Here is an 18189-nt window from a genome sequence, read left to right as displayed (position 1 = left end):
ACGTATGCGCTCTATGTTTCCTGTCCAATAACCAATGCAATATTCACCAATTTTCATTGATTTTTCTTGGAAAATAAAAATGAGCACTGTTTGTGACGTCATCAGTAGAACGCAGGAAGGTAAATTTTCAACAAAAAGCCTTATTTCCTATTTAGTGAATGTATTAGCTATGATTCATTGTGATATTAGTCAATAAATAAAAGTTTGAAATTTAAGGTAAAAATGAGGGCCATTTTAGGGCCTTATCGAACATAGTATTACTCCTTATTAGAATCAAAACGCATACACGTGCACTAATTAATGATTAATTTTAGAAGGCCCATTTATCGATTTGATAGTAACTATTACTAAAAAAATCAAACATATTTTCATGGACTATTTTGTACCAATGGGCACCCGAGGAGTATTTCTATTTAAAAACTACAAAAGAATTCGGACATAATCTAATACGACCTTTGACCATAAAAATTAAAAAAAAAGAGCAACAACTAAAAACAAGAAAACAAAAGGTTACGTATTTGCACTATTCGTGTCGAATGAAAGTAAGGGCTACTTTATATGCAATATCAATTAATTAGCAATTAATGATTTAATTATAAAACCAATTTCTCTCTGATCTTTGAATTTCTTGTTCATACATGCAAGAAACCTATGATGTAAAATAGCTTTAAACACAGGTACATTTAACCACATTTAAGACTTCAGAAAAAGGTCAAATAGTCCTTGAAAGTTCATACTTCTTTCGCTTTTTTGTGTTTTCTGGTAATTGGTCTAATTGATAATAAAAATATCCTTGAATGATTGATATGCGTTAAACGTTATTTTTCAGGAGTTTTTAATGTGTTTGGGCACTTGATCTACCCGTTACAACTATATGAAGCCCGAAAGGTTATATGTTAAATTTGTATACGAAAAGGCAACTTAAAGCATCTATAGACACTTGTTTCGAAATCGTAGTAAGTCTTAAATACAAATGTAAAACGACGTGATGAAATAAAGCAATTACAAAAAAAAATGTATTTGTACCGACGCAGTCTTGGTTTGTGACAAGCAAAGGCACATGTACGTCATGCACCAACATTAATGGTAATTATGTAGAAAAAATGGTGGTTCATATCCATGAATGATTGCAGGTACGACAACTATCCACCTGAGACCGAATGATGCAGATCTTAGCACATGGCATCATTAAAGAACAAAATCCACATATCACAAAGCAAGTTGTAGCCGACATGACAAAATTCAAACAATTCAAACGGAAATAAAACAACGGGATAATTTATGCAGAAAACAATAAACCAAAACCAAATATGATACACAACAACATACGACAACCGCTGAATTAAAGGCTTATGACTTGGGATTGGCAGTTTCAGATTGTGTCGTTTAACATGTGTGCGGGGATCTGGAGAGTTGTGTAACAGAACAATATAAGAACAATAAAAAAAGGCCTGACTCATCGGATCCATTACAAGCACAATGAAAACCCCAGGTTCATACAAGTCATAATAACTTTAAGAATTTTAAGATATATATCGGTAGTAAATTGTACTTACTTTGTAAACATGCATCCCGAACTGATCCGTCATCTTCTATACACAAGGCGGAAACCAGATTTATATAAACCGAGTCTGGTATGGATCGTCTGTGTAAGGATTTTGATACTGTAAATAAGAGAAAGCAAGATGAACATTTCTAAAAAGATACGAAGTGCTTAGGTCGCAATACCATACATTACATCAATGTGTGGCAATATTTATACCAGCATCGTAAAGCAAATCAACTATTTAAAGACATTATCTCCGATTCTATGCAAAACATTTACAGCGCGTATAAAACTGCCAACGCTTTATGTTTTATCAAGAGTGTGTAGGGATTTTGTGATAGGAGTCATTGCACCATATACTTATAAAAGAGGGGCAAAAGATACAAGAGGAACAATCAAACTCATAGCCATGGCTAAAAAAGAAAAGGTCAAACAGACAAATAATAGTACACAAGACACAACTACAGACTGTGCAACACGAACCCCATATAAGTTGACAACTTACACGAACAAAGAACATAACAGACTGTGAATTGGTGACATGACAACTTACTCGAACAAAGAACATAACAGACTATGGATTGGTGACTTGACAACTTACTCGAACAAAGAACATAACAGACTATGGATTGGTGACTTGACAACTTACTGGAACAAAGAACATAACAGACTGTGGATTGGTGACCGGTTAGGTTATTCCCACAGCCATTAGCCAATCATTGATAAGTATTGCTCATTTAAGCAAACATTGTTGTTTGTTTCCAATATTTATAAAACTGATACTTTACTTACTTACTTGATATACAAGTGTATAAAAAGAAGAGACTGGTTTTTTAGGTAACACAATTTTGTTGTTAATCGTCTATATCATAACCAAGTAATTTACTTATAATATTTGGTATTCAAATGCATAAAAATAAGAGACTGCTTTTCTAGGAAACAAAATGTTGTTGTTTGTCTTTTAGATAAAAACCTGATAATTTACTTATTTGGTATTCAAGTGCGTGTAAAGAAGACTGGTGTTCAAGGTATCAAACTGTTGTTGATAGTCTCTTACATTACAAATGAAAACCAGGGACTTTACTTATTTGATTTTCAAGGGAGTAAAAAGACGACTGGTTTTTGAAGAATCAAACTGGTGTTGGAAGACTCCTGTAGTAAAATTGAAAATCTGATAATTTACTCATTTGAAATTCAAGTGTGTTAAAAATCCTTTACAATTTACTCCCTCTAACAGGAAATATCAACGTTTACGCTTAGACTGTCGTTCATAAATGTCATGCAAATAATTGTGTTAGAATTGATAACCAGTAAATCTAAAGGAAGTAATTAAATACTAAATGCCAGCCACTATCTCTTACATTGTTCAATACATTTTGAATAAAAATACGAAAATGGTAATTACATGCACATTTGATAATTTTTGAAAGAAAGAAATTAAACTTTTAAAAGCTTTTCTCTTTTTCAATTCTTTTGATAACCATTGTATACTTTAATGACTTGTAGAATGTGCTGGCAAAATTAACTGTTTAAGGCAAATAATGCGGAAGCGGGCGGGTCTTAAGATTTTTACGAACTTTTTATACAGTCAGAACTGGTTGAATTGCTTCGGATTGTCGTAAAAGTGATATGTGTGACATTTTTAAATCCAAAGTTACAATTATATGCAGTTCAACGAGTTCTAATAGCATGAAGCATTTCATAAAAATCTGAAAAAACGTCCAATAAGCAGGTTTATATAGTGAGGAAATAAAGTGTTCCATGTATTAACCATGCACTCTTTAGTGATTTTCTCTTTCAAACGAATAACAACAACAAAAAAATACTGCCACTTTTCGTTTGGTTTTGTCACAAAGTACACGTAGCATATACAGTAGTGGTTGTGTGTATGGAACAAATACATCGTATCTATTCCATTTTCAATTTTTTATTAACTTGACACCAACACCTCTTTTATGTGCCTGTCCCAAGTCAGGAGCTTGTAGTTCAGTGGTAGTCTTTGAATCGTGTCTCATATTTGTTTTTTTCTATATCATTTTGTTGTAAACTAGGCCTTAGTTTTCTCGTTTGAATTGTTCCGTATTTTTCATGTCTTGAAGAGCCGACTTAGTATGTTTTTTTCTTAGTTGAAGGCCGAACGGTTGCCTTAAATTTCTGACATCTACTTCATCTGAACTCTGGTGAGTAGTTGTCTCTTTGGCAATCATACCTCATCTCTTTATTTTCAGAGTAATTTTATCTAAATCAGTGTTTCGAGCAATACCAAAAAAGCTTTTTACTACAAAATAGTATTAGTACAACAAATGATTGTCAAAATGATAGTAAACTGGTATGCATTTCATTTATCATTATCAATGTTAGCAAAATTGAAGGTCATAGATAACGTTTACGGCATAAGGTAACCCCTTCAGCATTGAACTTGAGAAGTAATACTTCCACCCTAATTAATCATTATCAAATTAACATTTTTTCACACAAAAAGGAGTAGGTCCGGTAAGACCCCTTTTTGGCCCCAAAATATACCAGTTTTACAAAATTGTTAAAATGTAAACTTTTACTTATCTATTGGACAGTAGAATGCTTCTGCTACATAAATATTGGCTGTTTTTGACAATACAATGCACATATATCGGGTACTAGCACCATTAAGTCATGCTTAATCACTGAAATCTTCACAATTCTAGCATTTTAGTTAAATTTTAGACGGTTTTCGTGTAAAACGAAAGTGGCCGCATTCGTGTTCATCCTTAATATTAAAATGTAAGTTGTATTTGATGATAATACATAACATATATAAAGGTTGAGGATGAACACGGATGCGGCCACTTTCATTTTCGACAAAAACCATCTGAAAAGTGACATTTTCCGGCATATTTGGTAGATTTTTCATATTTGCGCTTGAATTGGATCGTTTTTAATGACAAAATCAGTTAAAAATTTTCACATAAACTAATAGTTTCAAATAAAATAGACAGTTAAGTGTTTAAAAAGTGGTCAAAATCTTTCGTCAAATGAACCTGAAATTTGAGGCCAAAATCGGTCCTTACCGGACCTACTCCTTTATCTTTGTTTCAAATAACAAAATATTTGGCTTGAATAAATTGTTATCCTGTCCAGTACGACAATGAACATTTCACATGACATTTCATTGCATATAAGATAGTAACCATCACCGAAAGTAAACCATCAAATTTTAACTCCTTTTCCCCCTTTTGACAGTCTTAAGTAACCATAATTGATGTTTCCAAAATATTTCATAAAAAAAACACCAAATAAAAAGAAATAGTGCTTTGAAACACCCAATACATATTTCTGTCTCAGAATTTGTTTCTGCAATGAAATGCAAGATTAATTTCCAACAAGTTGCAAATTCAAAGGAATAGTTTTTGCGACATTTTTTCGTATAAAACGGGATGTACATGTCAAGATTTGAAAAGGATGGTAGAATAGTTTTCAATTTATTACACGGAAATGAGTTAACATGCCATTTCCAGATAATCAAGAATCATAAATTGTTGCACGGATACAACGGGTGCCGTACCCGTATTACATTCCTAATCAATAGCAGGATTTCCGTCGGAAAACGCAGTTAAAACCAAAGGAAATAATTTCTACGGCAAGTCTCAACAAACATTTTTCTCACGAACAGATACATTCAAGAGGTTTAACAAGTTGACGCTACGGTTAAAATTGTATTAGAGTTATATGTCAATGACACAACAACAAAATCATGCTACATGTAACAGCCCCGAACCTAACACATATCCCATCAGGTGGTCAATATAAATACGCACAGCAAAAGTACATGTCCATGCAGATACATTGTACATAAGTCAACATTTTTCTCGGTCACAAACTGGACCATAAATACTTGTTTGAAATATAATTCAAATAATATAATTGCATTCTAACACTTTCTAATTACTGGATAAATTATTGATAAAATATTATGAAACTATATTTGATTTTTAAAGTGTTTAACTAACATGAAAGTAGTGATCAACTTTCCAATTAGAATTTACATCAAATCTTCGGTTCCCTCTTCAAGAGAAATGTAAACATTACTGCCCTTTTATTGGATATAAATATTTGTAACAAATCTGGCCATGTTTGTTTAGTGTATGAAGGACTGTAAATAAACTGAGGTTTGCCATTTCTTAACCAATCAATAAAGCCGTAACAAAACCTCTTTCATTCATGATATTAATCAATCATGGTCTTTTGTTTATAAACTTGAGAAACATTAGAATAACGTTTAAATAAGATTTCTGTTGAAACAATTCCAATATTGGTTTTAGTCAAGAGTGTATTGCATTGCTTGTATGTACAAAATGAAGTGATTTATAAAAACTAAGAATTAAATACTAGGAGGAATTAAAATGGTTTGTCTGTAAAAGACAGATAAAATGAAAAATGATTATAAATACACCTATTTTGAATGGAAACCTAGACATTTATATGAATATCCTCTGAATACCCTCCAAGAATCGAAAACAACAACTGCATTCAAATTGAAAATACACAAGTTTCAGAAAAGTATGGAGTGCTTTTCAACATTATGTAAAAAAAGTAAAATCACAAACATACTGAAAAATTCAAAAAGGAAAGTCCCCAATAAAATGGCAAAATTAAATTTAAGCTCAAACACAGCAAACAAATGGATAAAAACTATCATATTCCTTAATTTTCAATAGTTTTTAATTTGTTTTGTTTTTTGATTCATGGTTAAAATGTAATTAATGACGATATGATATAAACATTACGATTGGACAACTTGCTAGGTAATATTTTTGGTGGATTTTGCAAAGGGGATTCGTAATATTACTGAAATTTATAAATTATTAAAACCCAATAATTCACATCAACAAATTGAAACAAGATAAAAATTAAAAGACGTGGTATGGGTGCCAATAAGACAACTGGCCTCCAGAGACCATATGACGTGGAATCAACTATAATAGGTCACCGAACGGTTGAAGGTTTGTTTTGTATGAATGAACTATCTCTATCACTTAATACCCATTTGCTTCATTGAATTCCTTTAAAACCTAGCGCGTTCATTCATGCAAATCTCGAACTTTATTTTAATTCGTATAAATTATATATTATAGCGTTTGATCTGTATGTTTGGGGATTAGCTCTAAAAAAATCGAGGGGAAATTCAAGTCGTCAAGTCACCTAATTATATATGGCATGGTAAATCGTAACATATAAAGGGTGAATCACGAGATGTGGTCATATGCATATGTTGAACCGCATGGCACAACTACTTGTAGGTTTAGTACTTAAAACATGCTCTCGGGAACAGTTAAGGTGATACATAACACTACAGAGAGATAACTCTAAAAATCACCTAAACGTTTGAATCACATTCTTTTGAATTGAAATATTAATCTTCTCAATGATTTAAATAAGTGGGGTTTTACCGATAAAATGTGCAGTTGAATTTTTTTGTGATGTTTATATTTTTGTCAAAGAGGCCAAAATAAATGTTTGTCAAAATTTTATGAAAATTAAACGAGCCAAACCAATGTATTCACGGTGTTTGGTACTGGCAGACAAAACGTGTTGAAAGCGATGTGTTTTGTCTCCAACAAAAAATCCATGACAGCATGTATAATTAATTAATGGCCGTATTTGGATATGAAAAGGGATCACGCATGTCCTAATTGATTATACGAGTTAACCAATTCGTCGTTCGGACACTGAGTGGTCTTTTTTAGTTCGGTCGCAAGTAGTGATTTCGAGTCAAATGTGAATTATCAGAATTAATCACAAGGGGAAATTCTTATATTTCATGATCATCTATATAAAGATTTCAGTTATAGAATGATCTTTATAGTTTTATAATTTGGCTGTTAAAATGTTGATCATGTTTAAATATTTAATGAGCAACGTCACATCGTTCCACAACAGAAAGTGCTTACGTCAACGGTTTTACATCCACATGAAACAGCTTTCAATTGTGTGTATTTGATAAAAAAAAAATGCCAACTAATTCCGCTACTCTTGAATATATATCCAAACTGCATAGAATGAAATTCAAAACAGTGTGGCTGTGGCCATTGATTGACACATTAAATTCACCCATTGACTGGGACAATTTAGGTGAACGTTTGTATGTAACGACCACTGCTCACTATGTACTTTTTAAAGACACTTAAACTATGGGGTCACCGAAGGTTCTCAACACCTTAATAAAGTAATTCGAAAAATTAATCAGAAATAACACGATGTTTTGATTTATATCAATTATATAAATCAAAACATAAAGGTTATTCCTGATTAATTTTTCGAATTATTTTATAATTAAAGGCGTTAAGAAACCTTTGGTGACCCCACAGTTCAAATGTCTATCGTAGGTACGTCGTGAACAGTGGTCGTTATGGATGAATTTAATGTGTCAATCAATGGCCACAGCCACACTGTTTTGAATTTCATTTTATTTCATATTGAATTTAAGGAAATAAAAGAAGCCCGATTTATCATTTTTTCAGTTTCGGCATTCGCAATTTAAAAGTATGATTAGGCAATTAAAAGTCAAATTTGACTTATCATTTCTCGATATTGATCTAAATCACCCGTTTCTACGGTAAGATTTTACGAATTGTCTGTCCATAATTATTAAACACTATTGCTCCGTACTTATGCATGACCAATTGGACCATCAAAATGTATAATATTCTATATTCTGTAACCCCCATTCCAGACCCTCACATATAGATGACTTAGGAACTTAGTTAATAATAATTTGGATTAGCCCCATCTTATCTGATTAATAAGTGGAAGGTAAATTTGCAATGATGTAGCATACACATATTGGTGAAAGGGCAATTTTCTGTTCGTTAGCCACCCTTTCTTGGAATAAATCAAGAGAAACATTACTTCCTCCTTAATTGCATGCCTCAGAACCTAGGGCAAAGTATACGTCTAAATGTAGGTCATTCGCATGTTCTATTCTATACGTGAACCAGACATTCCATCAAACACACCAATCAGTCAGATATTAAAATAGAAATAGTTTCAATTTTTTAAACGGACGTGGTGGAGTATACTTTTCTCGAGTTTCATTTATATAGATCTTCAATCATAATATAATATTTCAATGGCTTTTTTCACGGTATATCATACAAAAATAAACTTACATGGGGGTGTTTTAAAAACAAATATCTGTCCTACAACAATCTCTTTCCTGGAAGAAACCCAAGAGAAACATTGTTTACTCCTACTTTACTTGTCCTCTGAGCTAAAATATAGGACACTTTGATAGAAGAGATCAAGACCAATTACACGTTTTATTTTACGATATAGTCGTCTGGAATCTTTATGATTCGAAAAAGTTTCATACTTCTAAAAGATTAAGATCAAAGCAGGGGCACCCAAAATAGCAATGCTAGTACAAGTAACCGCAACTTTAAACATTAATTTGTATATTTAAAAGATCTGGAAACTTCAATGTAAGCCGTCGTTCGAATTTTTGGATTTTTTTGTTATGATATTTCTTTTGTACTAGTAACACACAAATTAGCCATTTTTGTCTTGAAACCTACTTTATGTAAAATAATTTTGTACCGTACGCAAAGTATAAAACATCCATTTTGAACCGACTCCAACTGTACTTGTTTCGATTATTTTTATATATATAGCAATTTGTAGCCTTAATTACAATAATTGTCAACTTAATTCGCGACAGTAAACCTACGTTTTATGTACAAAGGGACATTTCAATAATGTGAATTTTATGTGAATAGACATAATTGATTCGTGTGAATTTCACGAGAACTTAATTAACGTGAGTTTTGGTTTGCTACGCTGCGGAGTTTCAATTGAAATACACTCCATCTTGAATAAATTACTTTTCACGTGTAGATTCTGATTGGATGCGGTTGAGATACAGCAACAGTTACATGTATTGGCTTAAATGAGATAAAGAATTACAGACTTTTCTCGGCCAGGAGAAGACATTAATTGCCCGAAAATTGACTATGTGTATTTCAGTTCCGATTAACTGTCATTATTCATGTTCGTTTAATTATGCATACTGATTTCATTTTTTTTTTAAATACGTGTTTATTTGCTTTGTTACTCTGCAATTTGCACGATTTGCTTTGCTAAACAATGTTTATATACAATGTTTACAAAAATGCATTATCTGTAGTTTATAACTTTTGACAATCTAGGAACACCTCCAGAGTCGTGTCTTTATAATTGTTTTAATTTTTAACAAGAAATTTAGATCTTTTTAAGGCATGGGTATATAACGCATACAGACACTCTTAAAGAACATCAATTTTTCATCAATCAATATCTAAAAATGCCATATTTCCAATACTAATTAAGTTATTAACAATCACATGCACATGTTCTGGACCATATCAGTATTCGGACCATATGGGTATATACTCATATGGTCCGACCACACGCGTATAGTCCGACCGTACGCGTATGGTCGGGGTAATTAACACTCTGTTAAAGTTTACTTTTAATACTTCTAAACTCTTCATATAGTATGACCGTTCATTAAAAAAACGCTATCACATACATGTAGGTAATTTTATTATTAAATTATAATAAAAAGATTAGCTAAATAAAAATTAGAAGTTTCACAAAGTTAATTTTACTAACTTGTCAAAACTATAATAAACACATTTTATACCGATGGTCATTACCAATGGCCATTACCGATTTGTAATAACGAGTGAATGGCATCATGTCGACTTAAAAAAAAATCTTAATGAACTGTTACACAAGAAGTCACTAGAAAGTAACATAGTTTATTTAAGTTGTCTTGTGAATATTGTGTATTGCAATCATGTTACGATATTTTAGAACTAGAGCTTCTTAAAAACACCGTAGAAATATCGGAATGGCCCACGACCTCGGTAACACTGTACGCAGCTACAAAAAGTCTAGCTTTTCACTCGCAAAAAAAGGTGTAAATGAAAAGGATCGTGCACAACCAAAACTTGCAATTGCAAAAAATCTATGATACCATGTGGAAGTAGATCTCACCCCAAGCCTACATGTAACAATGTAATTAGCGATGAAAACTAACTATGGCATCAATATTTAATTTTTACGTAGTATTTGATTTATAAAAAAATACAAGTTGTCATGTAACCATCATTGTTTTTTTAGATAAAGTTTTTGTATTATTGAAAATTTTATAATGTAATTTAAAAAAAAATACCTATATGGTCCAAATACTCATATGGTCCGGCCCGTTAAACTTGGTAGATATCCTTTTGACATTGATATTAAATTAAAAATAGTGTCTTATTGGTGTAAATTGTTATCTGAAAAAGAGACTAAGCTATCTTCTATAGCATATAGACTATTAAAAACACTATTTCCGTATAATAATGTATGTACATTTTTGTGAGTAAAGTAAAAAATATAAACAGTTGTGGAATACACAATTACAAGAGTCTACAAAAGCAGTAAATTATAGAATTTTTAAGTCAGAATTAAATTTTGAAAAATATTTCGATATCTAGGATATGCACGAAAGTATTATTTTATGTAGATATAGAACCACAAACCACAGACTCCCAATAGAATTTCAAACATAGAATGAAATTCAAAACAGTGTTGCTGTGGCCATTGATTGACACATTAAATTCATCCATTGACTGGGACAATTTAGGTGAACGTTTATATGTCCCAGTCAATGGATGAATTTAATGTGTCAATCGATGGCCACAGCCACACTGTTCTGAATTTCATTCGAAATAAACATGTGGGTCCTTCTGGCTAAAATGTATATTATTTTGAAACCACTGTATTTTATATATGTTTTGTAAATAGATGCACATTCATGTACATATTTTGCACTCTCTCTGTACCTATGTATCTGCAATGGTTATGAGAATAAAGATATTGATTGTTAACAACCAAACGAGTATTATACTCATCTGGTCCAACCATATGCGTACGGTCGGAGTATACGCATATGGTCATGACCATACGAGTATGGTCCAAATACTCATATGGTCCGGAACACACACATATTACCTTAAATTAGGGTAGAGCGAAGCAGTCCATGATAGCGTTTTAGAGAGCTAAAACTTGTTCACCTTTATTTTCGTATGAGGTGGAAGTGAATCACAAAGGTTCCTAGTTCGATTCACGTTCGATCCGGGGTGAAAATCTCCCTTGACACCATTTGCCAATATGGAATTGAGAAACAATGATAGTCCGTCGGAAGGGGACGATAAATAGCTGAACCGTGTTAAGAGAGAGACATATCTCTTGCACGTAAAGGACACCTTTGTAGATTTTGAAAAGTGCAGGCTAATGGCACTACAAGGCAGCACTGGCACCAGCAAAGTGGAAAGGGATTAATAAAGTTGTAATAACTTGCAGTAAAACTTGGTACTGTTGATGTTATTGTAATACGTATACGTGTTTGTTATATACAAATCGGGTTTTAATTACCATTAGAAAACAAATTCAACCACATCACACCACATAATCCGATTTTATGGTTTAATTGAAAAATAATTATAAGTTTACGGGAAATTGATATGTAAAAGGTGAACTTTTACTTTTGCACCCTCGTGACTGGTCCTCATAGCTATTAATGAGCCAACCAACACACAGATAATATAAAACAAGGAAAATGAGACCATTTCTATTCCATTTCTGTAAATGCCAAACACTTAATATGGTGTTGAAAATAAAAATTCCATTATTCAATAATAATCATCATGGCTTAAATTGTAAATTTATCTTTAGTAGTAAAATATGAACTAGAGTTATTCTATGAATTTGTTACTAATAATTTACTTAAACTTGATCAAAGTGTAACGGGTTATTAAATTCAATTGTACAGAATTCAAGTTACAGTATGTACTTAAATTCAGATATTACGGTGCTCTGTAATATTAAGTTTCAAATTAATTTGGTCATTAGTGGGATTTAAGAGACTCTAATTTCATTGGTGGTTACTGAACCATAAATTCTGATGACATAATTTTATTTTATTTTTGAAATTTAGGCCCCAAAAAAACAGTCAGCAGGAAGTAGAAAATCTTAATACATTGTAAATCTTAAATAAAAAAAATATCAAATTAACATAATTGTAAGGGAACATTTAGAGCTATTTTAACCTCTGTTGTACTTTATCTTACATATATGATGCGTTTTGTGATAAAATGGACGTTAATCTTGTGTGTCTGAACAGAATCGGATATACTGCAAGAAGTCAAGGACACATGGCGAACACGTGTTTGGAATCCTTTCTGTCGTTTAACTTTTATAAATTCATATATTTCACAATCATTTTATTAGTTTTAGGCTCCTTTTAACATGAAAGTAATAAAAAGTAAGTACGTCAAATGCTTCGTATCGACTACCCACCAAAGTCTTTAAATATGCTCAAAGAACTGAAAACTAAAAACAGAAACAATTTAAGGACTTCAAGATGTCGATGATTAAAAGACTGCTAAAAGGAAATATTTGTAATTGCATTTTTATTTTGATAAAAATCGACCCAGTCAACCATAAATGTTGATTTTTATCATTTTAAATAACCGAGTTGATCTTTTTGAGAAATGTCAATTTTAAATATCGATAAGAATCGATAGACCGGATGAAGATGGCATCGTTTTGTAAATTGACTACGTTAATCTCAACGCCAGGTAAACTGTTACCGTTAATTAAGTCTTGTTACACGGTAATTACCTTGAGATCGATTTCTGACATTTTTATTCATGTCTATTCCGTCATTTTCCATTAATTACATTGATGATGACACGCGCTAAATTGTTAACTATTGCTAATAAACAAATGCGGTTTAAAACAAATATAACCATTAAATAAATTGACTGATATTTTTTTATTTTAAGGAATACAACTGTTAACTTGTAAGACCATGTTTTGATGAAGATGTTTCAAATTCCGCTTCATTTTTACTGGAATTGGTAATAAAATTTCAAACGACTAAAAAATAATCACGATTTGTCAGGGTTTTTTTTTCTTTAAGAAAACCAGTTCGTAAATGTTATAGACAAACCCTTCATGTCTGTCATTATTTCAAAGGAATTTTATTACTGACTTGTTTACATGTTTTCTAATTAAATTCACAATGAACAAAAAACAAAACCTAAACAAACACAAATTTGACTCAATAGCAATCACACAATACCATATGATAAAAACGGGACCCTCAAACTCACCAGTCGACAAAAACGACATCGATATGACAAATATACACAAAACGACAAAAAGTTATCCCACTTGAAACCTAGGGTGTTATTGTGTTCTCTGGAAGTGTAAGCAGATCCTGTATTGTATTAAAATACACCAACCAAAAGAAATTTCCTACACTATACAAGCATGGTACAATGTTAGACGCTATTTAACGTTGTTAACCTATATATGTGTTTCGATATTAATGCAAAGCACTGAATCGTACCGGAGTTCAAAATTGTATAAATAAATCCGCCACGATCTTCAAATTTCCTTAACAAGGTATGACTAATGATGCTACTGATTTATAAAATTCTTAAAAATGCATTAAAAGTATGTAGGTACACAATAAATGACTTTCCAGTAATTTTATAGTTTTACCTGCAATATTTGCATGCGAGAACAATTTCGTGTTGACACAAAACAAATGATTCTACATTAGGACAAATCCCTGTTTTATGAGCTGATTTATTTGGCGTATACATGTCTTGAACTGATACCGTAACGGGCGCTCCAAGAATTGTGTCTTATTAAACTATTAAAGCAGATTGCAAGATGTGTTCTATTGTCCCAAAGCGACACGATTTCAATGGAAGAACTTTCCATACAATTATATAGCTAACTTATGTCGTTATTGTAAACAATTCAATTACAGAAATAAACGTTGTCCTAGACTGTAGGAGGCTCAATAAGGTCGTTTCAACTTTTAAAAGAATGGCTTTCCTTAACTAGTGGAAAAATAACTATTTACCTATCTCGAGCTGTGTTGTTTATGTAGTGTTTGTTGGTTGTTTTTTGTTTTTTTTTGTGTACCCCATTACTAAAGTATATTAGTTGTTAATTGTATAACATGTACCATGGTACTGTGCCCTCGATTTTTTTTGATTTTTTTATTTCCTCTTTGACATTTTCCTAATTTGTTCATTAAATAAAACTTATCGTGACATTTAACTGGATTGACTAGATGTACTTTAGTTTAGTAATGTGTCCCAAGACATCTGTAGCATTAGACACACAAAGTATAAATCCTGCTGTGTATCGTATATTACTGAACTCGGTCGGTTTGTTTGCAAACAGTAAGATGAGGTTTTTTTCTGTTAATAACCATTTGCCATCAAATGTCAAGGTAAACATAGTAAATGATTCCGTTATTGTGGACAATACATTTAAAGATATGATCACATGAAAATTTACACAAAGACGTATAGGGCATTAAATCATCACTTTATTGCACCACTAATGATCCAAATCACTACAATGTTTTGAATACACGATCCATATCAGTAGAACGCTTTGAATAAAAATAAATGAAATAAAAAATTTCCAACAGTTTCTTTGTTAGAAATTACCATGTTGCTTCCACTGTCTTCGCGGGACTTCCTACAAACAATGATTGAAAAGAGTAGAACTACCGTCATAAAAGCGACAAACTTATTCTATTTCTGGTTGATACTTGTTTCTTTTGAGTGATGAAATTTTTGTAAATAGCAGCGTTCGTTGTCAACTCTAAAGATACAGTAACCGTCATCATAGCTACACTACCATTGTTATTGCACCTTTGGATGATACTTGTTTTTCTTGAATGGTAAAATTTTCATTGTTATTAAACCAGGAAAGAAAATGATAATTTTGAAGCTGAATTACAAAAAGGATCTTATTATTAAAGGTTTTTCTGCTCAGAAACAAAAATAAGTCACCAATCTGCACGTAGTTCATTTATATGTTTTGGAGTTTAGTATGAAGTCAATTTTCACTGAAATGTTTGTTAAGGGGCCATCTAAAGCACGCCTCCGGGTGCTGTGTTTTCTCGCTGTGTTGAAGGCCCACTGGTGGCCTTCGGCTGTTTTCTGCTTTTTTGTGGGGTTGTTGTCTATTTGGCATATTCCCCATCTCTTTTCTCTATTTTATTTGCTCTTACTTTGGACATCATTCAATCAAAAGAGACAGATGAATTGCATCATTGCATTGTAACTAATAGTTCCCTTGAACTCATTTTAAGAAGTCAGAAAGACAAAAAAAACTTCAAACAAAGAGCAGTCTTTCGAATGCGAAAAAAATATTCGAATACTGTTCGTTCCGTAGGAACAACTGCGAGAAAAAAATTGAAAGTCTTTGGGCTTTTATGTAGTGTTGTGTAGAGTTTTGTTTGTCTTCTCATGGTTTGACGATTTTGCTCTGATTTCGTTGACATCTCTTGGATTATGAGTTTTGATCCCCTTCAGTAACGTCCTACTCTTTTGTAATACTGCTTTATTTATGTGTGGGTATAATCGTAGACTACTGCATTTATTATTGTTTCGCACATTTTTATTAGGCTCATGATTAAGATAAAACATGAATATCTTGCCCACTTACATTATCAGATTCCCATGTTCAATAAAATCGTCAAATGTGTGTTAACAACATAATTTTTAATAATGATATGTATATATATATATATTTAAGGTGGTACCAAACACCTTGACTAATATTTATTTGGCTGGTTTATTTTTCAAAATTTTAACCTTGGACATTTGACAAAAATATAAAAATTTCTAAAAATTTGAACCAACCACTTTATCAGAAAAATTCATCGGTTATATATACATTGTAGCAGTTATAAAACACTAGTTTTGATCATTGAGAAGCTTAATATTTCAATACAAAGATTTTATACAACGTTATTAAAACGTTTAGCTGATTTTTACTCTCCCTGTAGTCTTAGGTACCACCTTAAATTCCATCATAACGAACATGGACGGATGAACGGACGAAAACCTAGAATCAATGACCGAGGGGGGGGGGGGGGGGGGGGGGGGGGGCTGCTGATAAAGATCAATGACATTTTGCATGTAAAATTGATAAAAATTTTAACCAACCATCTTTGAAAAAAGTAATCAAATGTTTCAAGAAAACAAGTACATAAGCTGATAAATATTCAATTTGAAAATCGAAAACCAGGAAATTCAATGGCTTACAATGTTTTTGTTTGAAAAATTATCTAAATATAGCGATTCCCGATATTACGAAAGTTAAAAAGACAATTAGTTTTTATAAACATTTATTATGAAGATATGTTTTATTGATCATGAGACCTCAGAGACAAAATGACAAATAGGAAATTCAAATTGAATTCCATTTCGCATAGTCATTACATGTACTTTTATAAATGACCCCGAAATGACAAATGGATAAAGTTCAAACGAGAAAACCTACGGCCTGATTTATGTCAAAAACTATGAACGAAAAACAAAATAATATGATATACAGCAAAACAAACGACAACCACTAAATTGCCTGATTTTGACTCGGGACAGGCATATACAGAATGTGACTTGGTTTAACCAATTTACTGGTACAAAAACCCTCCCCTAACCAGGGAAAGAACAACAGCATAACAAACTATATAAAAGGTGAAAAGGGTCACCGATTAGGATAGATACAAAACAGAGAGAAAAACAAGAATGTGTCCATAGTACACGGATGCCCCACTCGCACTATAATTTTCCATGTTCAGTGGACCGTGAAATTGGGGTCAAAACTTTAATTTGGAATTAAAATTAGAAAGATCATATCATAGGGAACATGTGTACTAAGTTTCAAGTAGTTGTGACTTTAACTTCATCAAAAACTACCTTGACCAAAAACTTTAACCTGAACTTCGCACTTTCATTTTCTATGTTCAGTTGACCATGAAATTGGGGTCAAAACTATAATTTGGCATTAAAATTAGAAAGATCATATCATGGGGAACATGTGTACTAAGTTTCAAGTGGATTGGACTTCAACTTCATCAAAAACTACCTTGACCAAAAACTTTAACCTGAAGTCGGACGAACGAACGAACGGACGAACGAACGGAGGCACAGACCAGAAAACATAATACCCCTCTACTATCGTAGGTGGGGCATAATAACAAAATCAAAAACTGGATGTGGCAGAGTATCTATTTTTAAATGGATGTGCGTTTGAAATACGTTTTACGTACAACCAAACTTCCGAACCAAATGTTTGTATCAATTAATGAAAAAAAATAAAATTGGGTTGAGCTTGCACGAATTTCTATGCCCTGGGATAGGTTAGAAACAGCGACATTCAAAGCACATTTGTCACTTGATAAATTAGCAAGTATTTCGAAGCAAATACTTATGCAACAGTTGTGCATGCAGATTAACCCTTGAACTGTAAGTGTTGAATAAAACATTCCGTTCGTGCACTTCTCAAAATAATCGCCATTCGTTTGTCTAGCCGTGTCAACTTTTACATTAATTTTCATGACAAATTGTTATTGTTAGCAGACACAATATGGCAAATTGTATTTGCTGATGTCAAAAGTCCATTATTATATAAGTGCGCAAGTACAGCTTTAGGTTAAGGATACCATAGTGTTTTCAATTGAGGTGGTGTTTATGTTTTTACAAAGTAAAGAATATCTTTACCTATGAAAATTAAATATGGATTTTAAGTAGCAT

General features: G+C 32.2%; 1 protein-coding gene across 1 annotated transcript in view; it reads right to left on the bottom strand.

The window, feature by feature from the left end:
* LOC139494754 (uncharacterized) overlaps positions 1-18189 on the bottom strand; it is a 36579-nt gene that overhangs the window by 13418 nt on the left and 4972 nt on the right. Inside the window, exon 2 of the mRNA XM_071282954.1 lies at positions 1557-1664. Within this exon, the coding sequence (XP_071139055.1) occupies positions 1557-1664 (108 nt within the window). The remainder of the gene's footprint in view (positions 1-1556; positions 1665-18189) is intronic.

Source organism: Mytilus edulis, chromosome 11 (genome assembly GCF_963676685.1).
Source record: "Mytilus edulis chromosome 11, xbMytEdul2.2, whole genome shotgun sequence".
Taxonomy (NCBI): Eukaryota; Metazoa; Mollusca; class Bivalvia; order Mytilida; family Mytilidae; genus Mytilus; species Mytilus edulis.
This window is presented reverse-complemented; position numbering and strand designations above follow the sequence as displayed.